At 31.7% G+C, this 23,109-nt stretch overlaps 1 protein-coding gene across 1 annotated transcript in view; it reads left to right on the forward strand.

The window, feature by feature from the left end:
- Muc19 (mucin 19, oligomeric) overlaps positions 1–23,109 on the forward strand; it is a 149,048-nt gene that overhangs the window by 18,856 nt on the left and 107,083 nt on the right. Inside the window, exons 20-38 of the mRNA XM_047549752.1 lie at positions 76–168; positions 821–905; positions 1,064–1,201; positions 2,629–2,778; positions 4,557–4,651; positions 5,079–5,205; positions 6,991–7,237; positions 8,580–8,632; positions 8,733–8,833; positions 9,105–9,256; positions 9,574–9,712; positions 10,694–10,798; positions 10,890–11,084; positions 11,662–11,901; positions 11,973–12,129; positions 13,104–13,229; positions 14,359–14,500; positions 15,196–15,227; positions 16,838–16,879. Of these exons, the coding sequence (XP_047405708.1) occupies positions 76–168; positions 821–905; positions 1,064–1,201; positions 2,629–2,778; positions 4,557–4,651; positions 5,079–5,205; positions 6,991–7,237; positions 8,580–8,632; positions 8,733–8,833; positions 9,105–9,256; positions 9,574–9,712; positions 10,694–10,798; positions 10,890–11,084; positions 11,662–11,901; positions 11,973–12,129; positions 13,104–13,229; positions 14,359–14,500; positions 15,196–15,227; positions 16,838–16,879 (2,419 nt within the window). The remainder of the gene's footprint in view (positions 1–75; positions 169–820; positions 906–1,063; positions 1,202–2,628; positions 2,779–4,556; positions 4,652–5,078; positions 5,206–6,990; positions 7,238–8,579; positions 8,633–8,732; positions 8,834–9,104; positions 9,257–9,573; positions 9,713–10,693; positions 10,799–10,889; positions 11,085–11,661; positions 11,902–11,972; positions 12,130–13,103; positions 13,230–14,358; positions 14,501–15,195; positions 15,228–16,837; positions 16,880–23,109) is intronic.

A 23,109-nucleotide genomic window follows, 5' to 3' on the forward strand; every position in this document is an offset into this window, starting at 1 on the left:
GGAATCAGTTGCATGGTATTAGCATACAATAAATAACATTTTAATAACTACTTTAATGAAAAAATTTTTTAACAGGATAAAGATTGGTCTGTTAGTGTTGAGCTTCGTCCATGTAAAAATGGTCAGACAGGAACATGCTTAACTGGAGTTACACTTGCCTTGAATTCTGTAAGTAATTGGTTTCCTAAGACTTAGAGTAAAATCAGATAAATTATTTCACAAATTAATATTTTTTAGTTTGAATAAGAAAGGCTTTACCATGTAAATTAAAATCATATATAAGATTTCATAGAAAACCAATTAAGTCTGTGAAAGAGCTGGATAGTTCCAAGGTTCTGAACTATATTAAAATTACCACAAACACACAATTATGTGCTAATTAAGGTGTCATTAGGTGTCTCTGGATTATTAGAATCTGTGGATCATTTAAGAAAAAAGACAATGGCATTTGTTTAGAACTTTGTATATCTAGAACCAATATTATGAGTGGAAAAAGACCTAAACTGGAAGGGAGGAAAATTAGCTCTTATTTGGCACTTACAAACTGTTGGACTTTGGACGTCCAAGTCACCTTCTTGGGGCTCAGTTTCCTCATCTACACATGGGGGAATGAAGATTCCTTTATAATCTCTATACAGAGTTGGTATGAGAAGTAATGAAGGAAAGTATGAGAAACTTTAAATAATTCTGTATTTTAGGTATATGTAATTTAATCCCATAAAGCTAAACATATTTTATAGCACAAAATGTCAAGTTTACATATTTAATTAAAATTAATATAATAAATTAATGTAAACTAACAAATTGTTTTAAACATTAGTCTGTTTCAGTTGACAAATTCACAATCAATAGTGATGGTACAGTGACAAATGACATGATTAGAAATCAAGGTTATTATTATTCAGGTAAGTTTCATAATAGCAGTTTAAAATAAGTGCAAGTTTCATTTATTTATTTAGTTTTTAAGATATTAAATAGTTCTGTTTTTTAAGAAGTCTTAAAGAATTCCAAGATATTTAAAACTATTTAATATGTTTATTATTATCAACAATTCTTTTAACAGATAAAGTACAGATCTTCAAAGAATCTACTTCATATATTCAAGTAGAAACACACTCTCATATAAAAATGCAAGTGCAAATTGTTCCGGTAATGCAATTATATATTTCCATGCCACCTAACCAGTTCACAGATACTGTAGGTAAGTCCTCTGAATATATTTGTATTTCCAGGGCTCTAATATGACCATTGTTTATTAATTTGAGGTTTTCTCTCAATGATTTTAAACCTAAAGCATTCCAACTGGCTTTTCATAGTAAAGACAACTTTATCACAAAATATATTCCTCAGAGTTTTTTTCAATAATTTAAACATTTTAAAGATTTCAAATTAAGGCTTATATTTAGGTGAGATTTGATAATGTTACATGCTACTTTACTAGTACTATGTATTACTAAGATTTTGACCTATATTTGAATAAACGAAAATATTATTGATATATATTTTTTGAAAATTTATTTTAAACACAAGTGACATTATTTGTCTTTCTGATAGATTATATGGTTATTACATTAGTCATCTTTTTTATCTCTGGTACAAAATACCTCAGAAAAGCAAGAAGAGATTTATTTTGAGAGATTTATTTTGATTCATGGGTTCAGTTCATGGTCCACTGGCTCCATTGTTTTGGGGCCTGAGAGGAGAGAGAACATCATGGCGGAAGGGCATGGTGGAAGAAAGTTGCTTAATTCATGGTAGCAAGAAAGCACAGAAAGGGAAAGAGAGACCATGAGGAAGGGGCTAGGGACAAGAAATACCCTCTGAGGGCATGCCCCCAGTGATGTACTTCCTCCAACTTGGCCTTACCGCCTACAGTTTCCATCACCTCCTACTAATGCCATCCAGTTGTGAATCTTAATCGATTAAATAAACTGTTCGTGCAGTCAGAGCCTCACTTCCCAAAATCCTCACCTCTAAACATTTCTGCATTGAGGACCAAGTCCTCAACATATGAGCCTTTGGGGCTCACTATAGATTCAAAACATAATAATCATTTATTTCACTGAGGTTTTCTATAATAAAAATCAGGTACTATATACAGCCATAAATATTTAACAGAACAAACAGAACCATGATGACAAGCCCCACAAAGAGCTATTAATTTATAAGTGGTAAAAATTTCTGAGATACACCATTACATGAGACACTAACTTATATACCTGTAGAAAAAAATGTAACAAATGGGTCAGAAGGATCTTGGTAAGACAGGCACATAGCCCTTGATGTGGATTATCTCTCTACACCAAAACCATGAAAATGTGCAGTCATAAGCTTTCCACTTGTAAGCATGCTTCCAACTATTTGTCAAAGGTGATAAAGCTTCAGTGACAAACAGGAAAAACACAGTTTACAAGGCAAATGGTATTTCAGTGCTTCAGAATTTGAAAGGGAATTTGAATGAAATCTAAGGTGTCATAATATTTTACTCATATTTATAAAGACTAAACAAACAAGTTTTCAGGTAGCTTGCATAGGTTTTGATATGTGCAAAGAAATGGAATGAGGATAGGCATCCAAAAACTTGAGTAGGGGAGATGTCGAACTTTGTTTCTGCTATGATTATAACAGGACTCTGTGGTTCCTACAACAACAAAGTTGAGGATGATTTCATGTCAAGTCAAAATATACTGGAGAAGACCTCTCAGGCATTTGCTAGTTCTTGGGAAATGATGCCCTGTCCTAAAGGAAACCCTACTTCATGTATCAGCATAGAAAAAGGTAATATTAAAACATCAAATCTGCAATTAAATATTTGGTTCTGGGATTATGTGTTTCCTGATGATAATAAATTTATCAGATAATTCTGGCTTTAGCTGCTGTTATGTTAGTTGATTTTTGGAGGAAAGAGCAGAACAGCAGTCTGACTGACTGAAATGCTCCTAGAAACTCATGTTTCTTTGGGGGTTCATCTCTCTTTTTCTTATATGTTTTTTATCATAGTTATAGAATAATAGGGTTAGAAGAGATTTTGAGGTAATTTAATTTTACTTTTCCTTCCTTTAATTTAATGATGGAAATGTCATTGGGTAAATGAATTAAAGCACCAAAAATGCTTTAGCCACTTGACAAAGCTGTGTCCTATCCCCTTCTGTCACTGGTGTCAGTAATACCAAACCCCAAATATGTCTTAATAAAACTTATCTTGTGTTTCAGTTTACCAAAATATTTTCATTTATATTAACTCAATTTATTCCAATAAAAACTTTATTATCCTCTATAATGTAGGTGTTAATAAGGGAGCTCAGACAGTATAATGATAAGGATTATAGATGAAGTTACAATGCAAATATTTTAAATTCGAGTCATGTTTTCTTTGATCCTGTAGTATTATTGGTACACATGAATGCTTTATGTTGCTCCTTTCATAAAAAAGAAATACAGTGGAAGCTGTTAAAATATATTGACATCTTAATTAGTGGTTTCTAAATCAATCTATGTATTTGAAACAAAGTTTAATCAGCTTATAATAATATTTTAAAATTACTAAAGCAACCTTTTGAAAATTTTATCTTCTAATTTTTATTTTAAAAATGAGTTGTTAGAAGCATTAATGTAAAGATGGTAATGCATATTCCAGGTTTTTGCCATGTTGTTTTGTTTTTTGAGGTATAACAATGAAACTAATTATAAAGAGAATAGACAAAGTGCATGTCTCATAATTTATGTTAAGCACACTGTCACCACTTTGAAGAGATGTGTAAGTTAATTTATATTTTAGTATTTTGTATTTGAATTAATAACATAAAACAGAAAATTAAACTGAACTTTAATAAACTGTTAGTAATATTTGAATAAAATCATGGTTACCAGTTTTTTAAAATTTGAGCAATTATTGGTTCCAATGTTTAATAGGTTCAATTTTATTTATTGCTGAAAATTCATTAAGTAAAGCATTTGTCACTGAGTTGCTATTTTTGTGATTTTTCTTTCTGTTAATTTAGCATTAGGCTTATTATTTATAAATCAATAAATATCAATTATGCATTTTTCAAAAAAATTCAATAGTGTATTTGAATTATTGATATTGGTTGCCTAAAAGTGTGATCTTCAGAAAAACTGATAAGGCATTCTGGGGTGACAGCTTAGGAGAAGGGGGTGTTGTGGTTCTTTCATTTTTTAACTTTCATAATTCAGTCATTTATATATATATATATTTTAATTAAAAGTCATCTAAACATAAAATCTAGTCTCCTTCTTACCATGTAGAATGGTAATTTAATGTAGAATTTTTGCATTTCAGAGAAATGTTAAATAAAACGATAAATAAAAATATCCAAAGTTAACAAAGATTTTGTCTTTTAGTGTGAGATGTTTCTAAACATATATCATGGTATTTTTGTATATAGTGACAACAAATTAAGTTTAGCATAGCAAAACACTTTAAAAACATAATTGTTTTAATAAAGGTAAAACTCTTAAAATTTATGTTTTTTCTTTCAGTTAAGGAAATTATGATGTTATTGATGATAATTTTGTGTGCATTAATTTCTTTTCAGAAAAGTTTGCTGAAAGTAACTGTGCAATTCTTCTTGATTCAAGTGGGCCTTTTGCTTCCTGCCATTCTATCGTGAACCCTAAATTCTATCATGAGGTACGAGGGTTAACATTAACAACCCTTCTTGAGAAATACTTTGTTGATACTAAGAAAAACACGTAGATCTTAAACTTTCTCTAATAATAGCTATTATCAATAGATTAAGTATATACTCAAATTCAAGTTATAGATTCCATTAATTTATTCAAGTTTTAGATATATCAACTTAGAAAAAAGTAGTACTGGAAAATAACCACAAATGAAAAAAATCTTGAATAATTTTTTCTTTTTGTCTTTTCTAAGTTCTTTGATAAGTGGGTTACTAATTAATTTGCTTTCTAGAATATTTTTTAAAATTCCAAATATTTCAAACTCAGTTGTTTTAGGGCAAAGAAATGGTTATGAAATGAATTTTTATGCCCAGTTTGCCTGTTCTTTTGAATAATTTTAAAATGCAATATAACTTCTTTTTTTAATTTTAAAGGAATGCAAAAAATACACTTGCTCTTGTGAAAAGAGTCAGGATTGTCTGTGTACAATTTTAGGCAACTATGTGAAAGCTTGTGCTGAGAAGGAAACATACTTAGTAGGCTGGAGAACGGGACTATGTGGTAAGTGGGATGGTGGCTTCAAATAATGATTTCCTTCTTAGTGTCACTGCAGTCTGTGTGGATGAGTGTGTAGGAGAGAGAGAGAGAGAGAGAGAGAGAGAGAGAGAGAGAGAGAGAGAGGGAGAGAGAGATGGGGGAATGGTTTAGGCACATGCAGTTTCTTTCTTTTTTTTTTCTTCTCTAAAAGGTGTTTATTATACAATGCATCATACATATCAATGATCTAAGGAGTGCATAGGGTTTACATGGTAATAATAAGGCATGCATTATGAGCTCAGCACCTGCTATTAAGAAATAGGATGTGCATTCTGTGTCCCTCCCTGGTTACCTCCCCCTTGGCTATTCCAGGGAGGTAAACTCCATACTGAATTCTGTGTAAATCACCCCAGGCTTTACTACTAATATGTATCTGAAATCAATATTCTGATCCTTTTGCCTTTCTTTGATGTTTACACTAATATAATGATATTTAATTGTTTAAAATTTTTTTTTCTGGATAATTTAGGATCATTTTTTTAATTGTAAACAAATGGGATACATGTTGTTTCTCTGTTTGTACATGGAGTCAAGGCATACCATTTGTGTAATCATAAATTTACATAGGGTAATGTTGTTTGACTTTCAAACCGTACCTGGTTCTTTCAAAAATGGATCCCTCTGTTTTAAATATCATTGAGCAATCCTTGAATTTTGATATCTTGATTTATCTTTATTTAATATATTTGTGCATAAACAAAATATAGATGCACTTTGTTCACCAGTATGCTAAAATTTAAGTCATGTGTTATTATTTTGAAATATTATAATATTAATAATTTATTTTGAAAAAAATTTGTAAGCCAGGGGTTCAGCTATCATATTTATAAAAATATACTTTGTTTTAAAATATTTTTTGTATCTATGATAATGACTTCACTATAATACTTGATTTACCAAAAGAATAAAACAAAAACAACAAACTACATAGAAACCTCTGTCTTATAGATTATACTTAACACTTCATATTCCATAGTCAGTTAATCAATAGGATTAGTTACCTACAAAATCTCATCACATCTTTTCATCTCTATTGCCACTGATTTAGTTCAAGAAACCACCATTTTTTCTTTTGGCTTATTGCAATGACCTCCTTTAGTATCTACCCTTGGCTTCTTCTAATTCATTTTCTATCTAGAAACCAGGGTAATCTTGAAAGTAAAACCAAATAAAACTAAATTATCATGGAACACCCAGTGAAAATCAAATCAATGACTTATCATAGCTCTAAGGCTAACCCTTTAAGAGGACCCTATGAGTTCTAAACATTGATTCTGTCCCTGGATTTAACATAGCTCTGTCTTTCTTTGTGCTCTTTGAAAGAATTATCCTCTTTTCCCACATAGGCTGTTCCCCATACATTCAGTTACCTTTCTCTGGGCTGCCTTCCTGCTATTCAGCTATCTGCTCTGTTCCCTGAGTGTAAATTCCCAGCTCTAAACACTTAGTGCTGCTCATCTCAATTCTTCATTGCACAAACATATTGTCTTTCCAGCAGGAATGTAAGCCACAGGACAGTAGTGTGTTTTCTATCCTGTTGGAGGGCTTTATCCCCAGCAGAGTTTAAATACAGTAGGAACTCAATATTGACTGAAAAAAAAGTGAGAAAAACCAACAAACAGGCACTTTTTTTATAACTCATAAACTCAATTATGCCTCATTCACTATACTGTCTATAAACATCAATTGAGGTAAAATCACTTTTTTTCTGGACATATGCATATTTATTATTTTTTTCTTTACCTACAGAACAATCTTGTCCAAGTGGTCTAGTTTTCAAATACAATGTAAAAGCCTGCAATATTTCTTGCCGATCATTGTCAGAGAGAGATAGAAGCTGTGATGTTGAAGATATTCCAGTTGATGGATGCACTTGCCCTGATGGAACATACCAGAATAATGAAGGAAACTGTGTTCAGAAATCTCAATGTGACTGCTACATAAACGATGAGGTTGTGCAACCAGACAAAGTCATCCACATTGATGACAATACATGGTATGGAGAGTGCATATATTCTCATGACATTGAGATCAAGGAACTGAGTTCTTTTCAGAGAGTCACTTGCTAGTATGAGGTCTTTAGGCTTGCCTCATTTTTCATTTCTTATCAAAGTTAGCCATTACCTGTTTTGTTCTGGAGGATTTACTGCATCATAGTGACCATACATAGTTTACCCTACTCTGGTTTGGTTTTAAACAGCAGTAGAAACATATCCTGGCAGTTCCTATAAATAAACAATGCAAAATGATTTCATATTCAGACAATGCTTTCTAGGGGTTTTTTAGCAGATGTCATCTATCAAACACTTAGTAAGTGATAACCTTATGCTGAGTGCTGGAATTACAAAAAATGAGTGGACACTGTCTTGGACTCACAAAGTCAGTAGGATGTTAAATGAAGTTTATGTACTGTAAACAGAAGTAGAAAGGACCAGCAACTACCTGAGGAGTTATAGGACAACCTCTCACAAAAAAACTGGCATTTGAGTTCTTGCAAAGGCTAAATCATTTTCCAGACAAAACCGAGATGTTGAGAATTATTTCCTGTGGAGTTAACAGAACACACTCATGTAAGAAGTATTTTACATGTGGGTTGTTGCATAGGATAGGGCTAGAAACATGGCCAGACCATACTCAGGAATATAGACTGAGTTCCTGAAGAACTCAGTTTTGACTATTTTGTAATGGTTGAGGAGACTGATTTCTGCTGTTTGAAACAAAGTAATTTAACCTTATTTCTTATTCCATATGATGAAGTAGGAATTCTTTTCACCATAACTTGCAAAAAATAAGTAGCCATTTCAAGCAACTTTGGACATGGCTTCTCTCTCTCTCTCTCTCTCTCTCTCTCTCTCTCTCTCTTAGTTTCACAAAGCTATCATTTAGCAACAAAAGATTTTTCTTGGCCATTCCAAAGGAAAGAATAGGAAAGAATAGGTATTCTTTCCATCAAAGTCCATAAACCTTTGGTTGGAGTTTTGTAATACTATTTTTTTCTTTCTATAGTTGTTAGGGGACTTGAGAGATTAACTATTTAAAAAAATTTAGAATAGCACCCCAAAACTATGGTTCCCGTCACCACTACCCTATTCAAGACCCCCATTGTGCACCTTATTTTTTAATCCAAACATGACTCATGATATTTATCTTGTTCTTTCTGTGTCACAGTTTTGCTTTTTGTCAGTAGTATCTGTTGACTTTTGTCCATCCAGCCAGCCTTTCCTCTGATGTCCATAGGAGTTTGCACATTCCTCTAGTACTTATAAGGGACTGTATTTCATTCATATAATCATCCTTGGAATTTAATGTTTAAATGTATAATTTTCTTTTATTTCCAGTGTCTGTCAGGAAGGAGTTCTTCTCTGCCAAACTCCCATTGATTTAACCCTACGTAAGTGTTGAAGCCATGGTACAAGCCTAAAATATCTACTGTGGCTAAAATAAACAGATCAGTGGGCCCTTGATTAATGATGACTTTCTTTATCTTGCAGAAAATTGTTCTGGAGGGGCTGAGTATGTAGACTGCAGTGATCCCAAGGCACAGGGAAGAAGTGATAAAACATGTACCACTTGGAACATACCTGCTTTTGATGTAAGTAATATGGCATTGCACATTAGCCTTTTAGAACTCTCAGTTGTTTTAGGGCAGAAGAAAACAAAATTTTTAAGAAAAAATAATTAAAAAGTTCAAGTTTTGTGTTTGTGTGTGTTGTGTGTGTGTGTGTGTGTGTGTATGTGTGTTATTTTGAATGGTAAAATGTTGACCTCAAATGTATATTTGGTATATTTATATATTTAAACTGATACTGATAATTTGATCTGATCATAGCACTGTCTCATAGTGTATTTATTTATTTCTGTAGGAGATCTTGCCTTGCAAACGTGGGTGCTACTGTCCCGTTGGAATGGTTAGAAATTCTAAAGGGAAATGTGTCTTTCCTGATGATTGCCCGTGCTCATTTGGTGAACAAGAATATGACCAAGGAAGTGTCACTTCGGTTGGCTGCAATGAATGGTGCATAATAAAGGATTACTATTTTATTTTAGATGATAGAATACATACAATGTGTTCTTAGTTTTCATGGGAGAGAAGTAGAAAAACCTTGGGCTATTTAAAAAAGCAATGTCCAAAGGAAGTTAGAAAAAGATGTTACTTTTTCTTAAAAAATAGAAACTTTACATAACACTACCTGTAATGAGTTTCAGATGATATAATAATAACTTTAAAACTTAAGTAAAAATGAAACATTAGTTGGTGCTTCTTTACAAAAACACTATAAGTCAATGAATCCTGGCATATTGTAATTACCACATTCATTTTTCTCCTCTTAGTACTTGTATAAAAGGGTCTTGGAACTGCACACAAAATGAATGTCAAACCACCTGCCACATCTATGGGGAAGGTCATATTAGAACTTTTGATGGGCAAAGTTATAGCTTCGATGGTCTCTGCCAGTATTCATTCCTTGAGGTAATCATGAGTGTGTTTTGTCACAATTTTTCTATACTTAACTATTATTATTTAGTAGATGAGTTCTGGAAGATTTTATTTTCAAAATGAGAAAAATGGAAAAAGGCCCCTCATATACTACTAGAAGCTAGTAAAATGTGACACAATGTAATGCTGATTCTGGAGGCTGGCCTAAGATTTCAGTACACTCTGCTATTATTCAAATGTGTAACGTTGGGCACATTCTTAACCTCAAATGTCTATAGTTTCATATCTGTAAAGTGTGCACAGAAATATCCTCTACTTGAAACCAAACCAGAGCACACATGTGAACGCTCAGAAAATTTTAGGCATTTTTATAAAGACAGTAGTAGAAGCAGTGACAACTACTATTTTATAAGTGCTTCTTTGCCAAGTGCATTTACATATTTTATTGCATAATAGTTATAATACTTAAGACTATTCCTATTCTTACGATGCAGATGAAAAAATCAAGTTTAAAGAGATTAAGTAACTTAAAGTACCAAGTAGAAAAAATCTGATTCCAGAGTTCATGCTTTTTACAATTAAACTGCTTCTTAAGTAACATCTAATGGGTGAAATTTGGATGATTTTATATTTATATATTAGTTTTGATTGAATACCAAGTTTTATGTAAGTCACTGAGGGGGAAAAAGTTACCTTTAGATATTTACAGAACCTAGAAATAAATCAATTATTATAAACACATGATTAAATACTTATATATCTATGATATAATTCTAATCCTTTGTGGAAGTAATGGAAAGCAGGCTGAGTCAGAGCAAGTTAACTGGACTGGACTTGGCCCAACCTGCGCACCCATAAATGCAGTTACATCATTGTGTTTTGGAAATTCCATAGTACGGTATATGGTGATTTATTGAGTTTAAGGAATTGCTCTTTAAGAAATATTTGTGTGACACTAATATTGCAGTTGAGTTCTTTGTCCCATAAAGTATTATGATAATTTCATTCTTACAGGATTACTGTGGTCAAGAAAATGGCACATTCCGTATTTTAACTGAGAGTGTCCCTTGCTGTGAAGATGGGCTTACCTGCTCAAGGAAAATCATAGTTGCCTTTAAGGTACAGAAAGATTTCTCTTCTTTTGCTTTTTCTCTTAGACTATGCATATCTAAATGAAATTGTTACTGTACATCTATATTTTCATTTACAGGATCAGAATATTGTCTTGCAAGATGGTAAAGTAACAACAGTCAAAACTACAGAAAATAAAGAATGTGAACTCAGTGAAAATGCCTACTCTGTACATACTGTGGGCTTGTATTTGATTCTGAAGCTTCAGAATGGAATGAGCCTGATTTGGGACAAAAACACAAGAATGTCTGTTATATTGGATCCACAGTGGCAAGTATGTATATTATTAACAAGTGATCAAGGGGGAATCAAGGTCATTTCTGTTACTAAAACTCACCAGAGGCAGGCATTCACAAGTGGGGAGTGGGAGAGGTAGGGTGTCTGTTATGTAGTAAGTCCTCCACACTTCTCAATCTTACATGAAATGAGAAACGCAATCAACGATGATGAAATCTGGTAACATAGTCAGTGCAATAAACCTGAAGCAATCCAGTTTAACCATATTTGGTTGCTTGAGAAAATCACATGATATGATTTTGAGGTAGGTGTGTATTTTGAGTGAAATGCATTCCTTGGAGCAAATATTCTAAGAACCTAAGAGTAGATGGATGAATAACTTGAAACTCACCAATATAATTGCTTTTATTCTTAATGCATTTATTCTACTTGATAATAGATCATTTTATAGTTTGATATACCTTAGATTAAATGGTAGCAAAATCTTATCCATAAATCCTGATGGTCTTCCAAAATTTGGAATTTAACATGGGTTTATGATACAGTGCATATCTCTACATCTTTATGTACCTAGTACAACTCATTTAAAAAAATTCCCTTTCTGCTTAACACAGGGCAAAGTATGTGGTCTTTGTGGAAACAACAATGGGGACCTCAAGGATGATTTCACAACAAGGTACTCATCAGTTGCCACTGGAGCACTGGAATTTGGAAATAGTTGGAAAACAAGTCAGGAATGTTCTGACACAGTAACTCAAAGTTTCCCATGTGACTCAAACCCATACTGCAAAGCCTGGGCTGTACGGAAATGTGAGATCATCAGGGACAGCACCTTCACAGACTGCCACAGCAAGGTAGCCCTGCTCTGAAAGCCATAACTTACACCGGTTTTCTTCTAGACACTCATGCTCTGTGCTCTGCCTAGGTTGACCCCAATGCTTACTATGATGCATGCATTGAAGAAGCCTGTACATGTGACATGGAGGGAAAGTACCAGGGCTTTTGCACTGCAGTGGCGATGTATGCAGAGGCGTGCAGTGCAGCTGGAGTCTGCATCTCCTGGAGAAAGCCTAACCTCTGTCGTAAGTGAAGTCCACGTGGTGGTTCTTTGAAAACGTAGCTAGATAAAACCATTTTGTTGAACAATCTATCTGCTTCTCATATTTTCTATGTTGAACCCAGAAATGCTTAAAAACATGTTAATACATTCATTTATGGTGGAAAAAATACCTAATGTTAAAAATACAGCAACTGACATAGAACTTCAATCCAATATTAGTTTCAAAAATTCTTGTGTTCACAGAGGAAAAAGTTGAATACTAATGGAAAATTCTTCATATTCATACTGAGATGAGCAATACACTGTTTACTTATCTTGTATACTTCTACAACCCTAAAAATTTCCCTCATATGCTAATTTTGGTTGAAATCCTCACACGTTTTGTTTCCTTGAAAACTTTCATAGAGCTAAGATGAACTATAAGTTGAATATAGACTGAATCTTGATATCTATGGAACTCAATAGTAGAAATTAGTCAACTCTTTTCACTCTAAGCAAGGCATTATGAGAGAAAACATGATAAAAGAGAAGCATCAAAAAAATCCTCATTTTATTCAGTTTACAATGTGCAGCATTATAGTATGTTGATGTCTTTAGTTACCTCACTTAGGAATTTTTACTCGCATATTTTAAAACCTTGATTTTCCCACAGATTTATTTTTTCAAACTTAAGCTTGAATATTAAAACCATAAATTTAAACTTATACCTAAAATATTTCCAAATGAGAAAATGAACAATTATGTTTGCTTTTCAAACCAATCTTGGTGTGATGCCAAAGGAAAGAAGTAGTTTGAGTCTATTAGCTCCTTTCTTTTCTTAATGAGCTGTTTGGGTTTATGTGGCAATTTAGGTAAAGCCAAAGGAACTTGGTTAGGCAGAGTAACACACCTAAGGTCTGTTTATTGTTAATATCATCTAAAAATCCCTTTAAAAATGCTTGGAAACTGAAATTGTCAGATGATGCAGAAAAGTAATTTGATATAATTAAATTATAGCTGTCTACTGTGACTACTACAATGCACCTGGGGAATGCAGCTGGCATTATGAACCTTGTGGTACAGTGACAGCAAAGACTTGCAAGGATCGGGTCATTGGCCAGAAGTTTTCTGCAGTTCTAGAAGGTAAGACAAAATTCCAATAATATCCACAAAGGAATAAAAGCTATATTGTTCTTCTGTAACTGAAAAATCTTATTAGTTTCTCTCAATTCAGTGTCTTACATTTTGTAATTTAATGCATAGTGATTGTTCTTTATTATGACCATGTTTCTCCATTAGAAACATTTTCTCAAGACACAAATTTTCTGTTTAGTGATGGGGATAAAGAGAAAGGGAGAGAGAACAGGGGTATGATCCTATAGTCAATCTTCATACTTTTCACTAGACAATATAATATGATGAGAATGCAGTTTCAGAATGTGATATATAATACAAACTTGCTTCAATAGAAGCCAGTTACCTGTATCTTACACTTAAGCAACATTTTATTCTTTCTTTTATTTTTAAATTTTATTTTTACAGACTGCATTTCAATTCATTGTACACAGATGGGGTACATCTTTTCATTTCTATGGTTGTACACAATGTAGATTCACACCATTTATGTAATCATACATGTACATAGTGGACTGAGACAGACATCATTACCCAATTTTTCTTTCTCTTGCCCCACTCCCACCTCATTTCCCTCTACACAATTCAAAGTTCCTCCATTCTTATATTTTTATATTCAAAAATTTCTTGTAATTTGCATTCTATTAACAGCATTTTAATCTTAACATTATACATCTTAGAAAGAAAGAGGCAAGAAAACAAGATAATACAAAAACTTTCCAAAGTAAGACCTGTGTTAAAAATTAGACTTTGATACATCTGCAGCTCATTGTAACTTCTGTATCTTCACCTACTCTTGTAAAAGTAGATATTTGGGGCATTTCCATTTCAAGATATGTATTTACCAAAGCCTGTTGTATGTTCAACACCATGTCTATCATTAAAGCAGCAAATCATTTAAAAATATTTTAGACAGCATTTTAGGAAAAAATTTGACCTGAATTTGTAAGTTTATAGGTTGATATTTCACTGCAAAAGGATCTAAATCCTATTTATTTATATTTTTTTATTATGCATGTGATGTTTTGCTATCATCTCCTTGAGCTCATGCAGTCATTCAATTAACATTACAAGTACATAATGCAGTCTGATGACTATCAGTAAATAAAGATGAACTTTGGGTCATTTTTACATGTAGGTTGTTATGCCAAATGCCCAGAAAACGCTCCCTATCTGGATGAGAACACCATGAAATGTGTCAGTTTATCCGAGTGCAGCTGCTTCTATAATGACATCATTCCAGCAGGGGGAGTCATTGAAGATAATTGTGGACGAACATGGTAAACTACTATGCTTATTTCAACAAGCTATTCTGTTTTTGTTTTTTTTTTTTTTTCCATTTAGGAAAGCAAGCAAACTAACAAATTTATGTGAGTGTGTGTGTGTGTGTGTGTGTGTGTGTGTGTGTGTGTGTGGGTTTGTTTGCATGCACACATGTAAATTTTAATTTTGTCATTTATAAACAAGAAGATTTTAGGCACAGTTTTATACCAGTTATGTTAGTTATTTTGTATTTTTTAGAAAATTAACAAATCAACAAGTGGTTTGTTAAATCTTATGCTTAACAATGCAAAAAGGATGGAAAATGCCACTTTGCAATTATAGGGAAAAGAAGTTGTACTTCTATAAATGTAAGCATGCTTATAGGCTTTCAGACATGGAAACATAAGGATGAGGTCATATGAGGGTAGCATGCCAATCAAATAATATGTGTTGGAAACATCACAGCTCGACTGTAAACCATTCCTTCAGGTCCTAAGAACTCTTCAGCAAAATCATTAGGGATAGCACTACATGAAAAGACAATCCATTTGAATTAATAATATGCCATTAGGGGGAAATAATTACTCTTCCCTTACTTGATTCTGTTTGATTTTCACCGGTAGACAATTTGTTGTCCTAAATTTGTGATCTGTATGTCATTAGGAATCAAAATTTCAAACTCATTCTTTTTTTTTTTTAATTTATATTTCAGTTACTGTATTGCTGGGGAGTTGGAATGCAGTGGTGAGTCATTACATTTTACTCAAATTGATTTAGGAAAGATGAGATAAGGGATTTGGGATTATTTTATACCATCAATATCAGAGAAGCAAGTACTTAATGCTTTTGACTGCTCCTCAGGGCATTGGCACAGTTCCATTTCCATGTGATAGTTCCTGGTGAGTCACTTTTCAAAACCAATGCTGCAAAGACATTTTGAATAGCTGTCAGATGGGACCTGACTGACACACATGAGTGGTTTTTACTGATGTGTGCCCCTGTCTCTCTGTAGTCCTAGAATCAAGGGAGTGAGGCATCAGTCAAAAGAGTCTAATGGAGGGACAGAGTGGAAAGAATTTTGTATTGAAGAAAAGGTTCTATATTGGAGAACCAGTATAGAAAGGATTGAATATAGAAATAATTGAAGATTGTTCATGAGCAAAGACTATCTTAAAAATCTCAATAAGCTTCAAAAGAATATTGGAGCTACACCTTTTTTGTATTAAGGATCAGAAAAAAGTAAATAACAAAAAAAGACAAATGACTTGTAGATAACTTGAGAGGTGTTTTTTCCCAAATTTTTCTATTTCTGTCAATAACAGTGAATTATGATTATTTCAGAAACTACTCCTACAAATTCAACATTCACAGGTAAAATCATCATTATATTTATAATGTGTATTTCTGATTTTTTGTGAATAATCCTATAGAGTTTCACATGAATCTGGCAATACAAATATTCAAGGTAAATCAGGTGATATGAAAACTTTAAACTAAAATTAACAGTAGAAAATGTCAATATTATTTTATTCTATTCCTATAAATTAAGTTAGAAAAAATGATTAGAACTTACAATAAGTATTCTATGCTAATTAGTTGAATATCATCATTCAAAGACTAACATTTTTAGATAATAAATAAATGATAAAATAGAAGTAATGTGATTTTATGTGAAGCAAATATTTTAAAATCATCATTACATTGGGAGGCGATTTAACAATACAAAAATAAAAAGTTAATTTCTTTTTCTTTACTTATGCGTTTGCATTAAGCCATAGAGGCATTTCATTATGTCGATTCAAGGTAATTCTGGGCAAAATATAGTCCAACTTTAGTTTTGGGACTTTTAACTTACTGGCAGTATAAATACTCCTAGAGTTGCTGTGATACACTTACAGATTCCTGCCTTGTGTAATTTATGGAGGGATTTTATTTGCTGTTAATATTTGGAGGGGGCATGAATCCAGAGCTTGAGAGCCTTAAGTTTTGCTAATTTAAAGTTTGGTGACCTTCTGTAAAATGCTTTATAAATTTTAGTTACTATTGATTACTTACTGGAGACTAGGTTATCACACATCAGAGTTCTGAACTGTATTTCTAAAACCACAAATAGACCTTGTATAGTTCCTGTGAGATTTCAATTAAGTGGTAATAACAAAGAATAATTAGTTATTTTTAGTGACTTTAAACAGTGTTACTTGTATTTATTTAAATGAAAATTCATTTTGTCATTTAATCTCTATATGCAATTTCAGAAATTTTAATTGTGCTTTATGGCAACTAAATTTTTTAATTAAATTTCCTACCAAAAATTATTCAACTGATCTATTTTTATAAATATTGTCTTTACACAGTTTCCACTACAACAGCTACCTCCATTTTAAGCTCTGAAACAGGTAATTAAAAACAAAAACGCCTATTAAATTTTTAAAAAGTGAGTTTGCAATTTAGCATTTTGCCCTTTTATCAAATTGGTGAGTCTCCATTTCTTCATTTCTTAAATGCTTATGTCAAGGAACAGTTCCACATCCAAATGTAATACAGCGAAGAATATCTTCCCTAGTGAAACATTACCCATCCTGAAAAGAATAGTCTGCATACTATTAGGTGAAAATGGTTCTGCTAAAAATACCATGTTACCTTTTTGACAATAATTTACAAGTTCACTTAGTAACACAAAGGAATTTTTACTTTGGATGGTTTATAATTAAAGTAGTGGTCATCAAAGTACAAAGGTATATGAAGTATGTAAACATCTGATACAAGAACTTAACTCTTACATTTAATCATTTATTCTAGAGATCTCTAAACATGGCTAGATAAATACTACTTTTTAGTTTTTTGGGTACAAGGGATTGAACTCAGAGCCACATCCTCATCCCTATTTTGTATTTTGTTTAGAGACAGGGTCTCCCTGAATTGCTTAGTGCCTCACTGTTCTGAGGTTGGCTTTGAACTGGTGGTTCTCTTGACTTAGTCTCCTGAGCCACTGGGATTGCAGGCACGTGCAGGCTAGATACATACTTCTTAACCTTGTTTTTCTGTACTGTTTTAACATACATTTACAAATATTTGTCTCCTCTTTTACATAGCAATTACATTGGTTACCAGTAGCTCAAGCCCAGGTAAGCTATGACTCCAACTCCAACTTCATTAGGAAATTTTTTTAAATATCAAATTTCCCTTTGTTGTACTGTCTTTCTAATGATGTTTTCATAGGAAGTAGATAAGTTTTCTTTCATTGAAAGAATATTTTAGAGAAAGCTTTTGGGGAGAAATTATACAAAATGATGTTTTTTTGACTTTTTACCTGAAATATGTTTATTTTAAAACCTTAATTTCACATGTTGACGTCTCTTCACCTATGTGATCATGTTCTCTAAAACTTTAATTCCAAGTAGATCCATTTTGTTTGTAACCACAGATGTTCTTGGAAGCATAATTTTGCTTCCAAAAAATTTATTTTTTCCATTGTTTTCTCAAATTCAGCATCATCCATTCTAGGGATTACAACATCAAGCAGTGAAACAATAAGTAGGTAAAACTAAAGCTTTATAAATGGCCAATATAGTTTTTTTTAACATATATCAAAATTATTTTTTTCATATACAAATCTAATAATCTTAGTATTAGAGTCAACAACAGTTTCATTACACTTTTGAAATACTCACATCTGAATTTTCCTTCAAGTCAACCAAACAGTTCTCCCTGAGTTTACCATGATATTCTGTCTTCTGACTTAACCTTTAAATTTCGGTTTTTAATGCCTTAAAATGAATGAACAAATGAAAAAACAAAACAAAACAAAACAGAATTTGAGAAGAATGGCTAACCAACAATTGAGCACTGTGACTCTACATCTTATTTTTGTTTTTGATGTAGCCACCTAATCTTAATTTTACAATGAAAAAAAGTCAGTAATCTATACATATAAACAGCTATATTTATATCTATGTATATTTGAAATATATATATACAACTTGAAGAAATTAATCAGTGGACATTACCCTCCTAAATCCTAGAACTATTTCCAACATACCCCCTTACCTAAAATTAGCCTCCACCATAGCGCTATTTCTCTTTCTTCTGTTATATATTAATTTATCTAGTCTTAAATGAATAAATTCCTTGAAGTCACAGACCGTAGCTTACCATCCTTGTATTCTCAGTTGCATCTGGTGTCAAGTTACAGAACAGTATTCAATAAATATTTTTACAATGTTGAAAATTTATAACTCAGGTTTTGTATTTTGGTTCAGAATTCCTGGTGAATTCTGGATTATTGGCTAGATATTAGTTATAGTGATAAATCTTTTAACTCATACATTTTATTAGTTGAAAATAATTTTTTATAGAACACAAAGATGTGTTGTAAAACTAGAATTACTTTTGAATTACAAATTAATATCAGAATTATGACTACTTTGTCATTCATAGTAATGTCTTATTAATTTTTTTTCTATTCCAAGGGAAGATATGTATCTTGACATATCAGCCATCATAGTGTACAATATTATTTTATTAAAAGTACCCAAAACAAAATGCTTATTCTTCTTAAACTTTCTCTTATATAGGATATCACTAAGTCAAACATTGTTGTCTCTTTCAATGTAGATCTTAGAAAGGCTGACACATTTCAAAAATGTTCTTTTGCATTCTATAATTGTAAATTCATTTCCCAAGGCCAAAAAAAGTTATCCTAATAGTTTATTTGAATTGTTTCATATACATTGCAGAGAATTTTTCTCTACTACCTATTACATCAGCTACAAACAATAGACTGAATTTCTAATTCCAAGCTTGATTTTGTTCCTAAGATGTGTAAGTTGGTTCAGTTTAGTTCTCCTTTAAAACATTCATTCAACTCTTAAAGGTATTGAATCTTAAAGCAATTAAAGTAATGAAATTTTCCTTGGTTGTTATTTGGTGATTCCAGAGGCACACATGAATCATGAGCAGCATGGACAACTAATTAATGTATTGTTCTAGTATGATGATGATAGCTATATCCTATATTGCAGTAGGCTATTAGTTTAATTTTTTTCAGTTTATACATGCAGTTCCTTTTATTCACTTTGTTTTTCTAACACTTGGTTTTGAAAATAAAATTCAAACACTCGCCATTGTAAAACAAACTTTTCTTAGAAGGTCATAGATTACTGAACAGGGTTTTTGTGTGCCTCTGATGAAATTTCAGAAGTCAAACATCTCACTAACTGTAAAACCATAGACATCATATTGATTATCTTCATGATAGCATTTTACAAATTATAGATCTAATGTAGAATTGACTTATAGGAGACATTCCCAGAGAGATTTCCTCCACTGAAGTCATTTATGGCTTTTTGTGTGTTGTTTTACTGAATCCTAATGTTTTTTCTAATTTCACTGGAATTTCTGTGGCTATTTCATACTCTATAATTACAATATCAATAATTAAATGCTCTATTAGTATAGAAGTGAAAGATATAGCTAATAATAACTTGTTTACTTCATTCTAGTCATGATACTAACTACTTTTCACGTGGTACCTCACAAATCTGAATGATCCTCTGAATAAGGATTGTTATTCTCCAGTCACCCTCGATTCATTATTTCATAGGCGAGGTGATGTAAAGAGCTTAAATAATATTTCCAGGTCTAAAAGGAGCAGAATGAAAAGTTTTTGGCATAATGGAGAAATCCAGGAATGTTTTTCTTTTCTTTACTATTTGTGAAAGCCAGAAATTGAAGTCAACATTATCTTAAAACCAGGAGATAAAAGTAATATAAAATTTTCATTTTTAATTGTGTGTGTTTTAAATAAATTCAAATAATTTTAGTGTATAGAAAAAATTATTTTCAATCAAATAATAATTTCCCAGCATTTATTAATAATGGGTATGTAGTTTATCTTATTGCTGGAATAAATTATTTGCTAAATAAACTGAAACATAAAATTTTGGTTATTTATTAAATTTTAGTTTTAAAGTAATGATTAATGGTAAGACTTGATTTAATTCTTAGCTCCTTATCTATAGCTCTACCTCTTTTCTGAGGCTTTTCTCATCTATTACTCAATAGATGGGAATTTGAAAATCATTCAAATAATAATTAGTTCCACCCTAACTCTGTGACTTGAGGCTTGGATCATACCATTTGATCATCTTCGTTGATTCAATTAATGACTAATCATAAATTGTCTACTTCAATTTGTGCTGTGGACTCTTAGACTGAGTACAAAATATTTAGAATAATAGGTGACAATTCTGAATTTTAACATCTGTGAGCAATGACATGCCAGTTTCCATCTGACTGAGGAATCCTAATAAGAAAAAATGAGGATGGTAATTAGAAGAAGGTATGTGATGTGTGTAACTGGTACTTTTATTTTGAAACACTAAAAGAAAAAAGACCAAACCTACTGTTTTATTATCTTTAATTTTTCAAGTAAAAATAAAACATTTCCTTCTCAGGCACACCAACATATTTTTAAAACTTTTCTGTAAATTTACCTAATAAGTACCTTGCCAAAGTGAAAATAAAATAGTTCAGATTTCTTGCTTTTAGAACACTTTTAAAGAAATGAAGATCCTTTTGTGGAGCAATTGTCTTGACAAATTGTAGGCTTGAAAGTTACATCCTGTTTCTTTTATTGACATCAAAGTTTTAAAAGCTGAATAGCTTTGGATGGAATGTGATGAACCTGTAACTGTGTAATGATTTTTGTTTTTAAATCTTTTTGTAAACCTCACTTGATCAGTGATGAGAAAAATGGATTGCATTTTCTAAACAAACGAATGTAGTTATCATTGCTGGCAATTTGTTTTGTAAATGTAGCATGTATCAACTAAAAATATTTAGATTGAAAAGTGAAAGACTAATGTTTCCAGATATAATATAGCTAGGAAGACATTGCATTTTGATTGTATTGCCTATCTGTGAACTATGACAGATTTGTTTCTTAGACATAGGAAGTCATTTCCATCACACACACACACACACACACACACACACACACACACATTTGTCTCATAAATATTTCTCCTAGGGAAGCAATAAAATATATATATAATATACATCTGGGAATATCTATATCTAATATATGTATCTGAGAATATACACACACATCCAGACACCTGGAAATGTGTATATATGTGTATATACACATGCTCTTTTCTGTTTCCCTATATAAACACTATATATACACATATATATTTTTTTCTTTATACTAATTGCTTTCAAAGGGCTAAAATGTCCTGAGAAATACCTAATAACCATTCCAATAAGTATGTTTATTTCAGAAGAAAAATTATGCAGTTACAGGTTTTTTTCTTATTTAAATTGACTAATTGTGACACAAAGCTAATATTTACAGTATTGGACAAATATTATCTCAAATGATACAGAAAATTCTGTGAAGCAGATATAATTATCTCCCCCTATTTAAAAATGACTAAATGGAAGCACAAAGAAATTATGTATCCTAGTTGATATTAAGTGGCAGAGAATTAAAATCCAGTATATATTTTTCTCGGGTTGGGGATGTTGCTCAGTGGTAGAGGGCTTGCCTGGCATGCCCCAAGACCCTGGATTCAATTGCCAGTACCAGGAAAAAAAAAAAAAAGAGGAATGAGGCTGAATTATTTTAAATCAGTTACTGAAGTAGCAACATATAATTGTAGATTATGATTTCAAATTGAGAATTGTATTAAAACATTTCTAGTGAATTTCTATTAAAATAAAAAAATCGAAAGCATGGGATGGGACACCATATATTTTAAAATAGTGTGTTTTTTATATAATAATGTATGATAAAATGTATTTTTTCTATACTCAATAATTATAAATCTCAGAATATTACAACTATAGATTACATACAAATTTTGTTTATATAATGAGTTTATTCTAAAATATTAGCAATCACATACATAAAATAATTGTATCAGGCTTTTTTGGAGAGGCAACTGAGTATAGTGAATGTGGAATCAGTAAGAATTTGAAACCCCTTTCTTCTCCTTCCAAGTTTAAGTCCCTTGGACATATAGAGAATTAATTTTCTCATTTGGTAAGTAATAAAAATAATGATGTTTACATTGCAATATTTGAGAAAAGTGAAAATGATAATTCAGTTTAACATAACACATAGGAATACTTGGTAGAGTCAACTTTATTAAAACTATTCACTAGGTAAATAAATTTAGAGTTTAGTAGAAAAGTTTAGTATTTTTTGGTGATTAATCTGAAACATACTGCTTCCTGAATCAAAGCCAATTATGTTTATTTTCCAGAAATAAGATATTCTACAAAGGCTATATGTTTTGCAGTACTAAGTATATTGTTTATAAGGGGAAATGTTATGGCTCCTCCCAAACCTTGTTTCCCAGACATTTATTTTAAATAAAATGTAATATACTGAATGAAAATGGCAAAATAATTTAGGCTTATCAGAATTAAAATGATCCATAGAAGAAATCAAAAAACTTAGGTGACGTGAAAAATAAATGGGTACAGTCACTTTGAAAAGCTCTCATGGTGGTATATACTACTACCTTATAATTTGTAGAACTATTGATATTTTGTCAAAGACTGCTCTATTACCATTTATTTCTTGGTGACAAGTTGATGTGGAATAATTCCAATCTTA

This window comes from Sciurus carolinensis, chromosome 4 (assembly GCF_902686445.1).
Source record: "Sciurus carolinensis chromosome 4, mSciCar1.2, whole genome shotgun sequence".
In the NCBI taxonomy this organism is placed as follows: domain Eukaryota; kingdom Metazoa; phylum Chordata; class Mammalia; order Rodentia; family Sciuridae; genus Sciurus; species Sciurus carolinensis.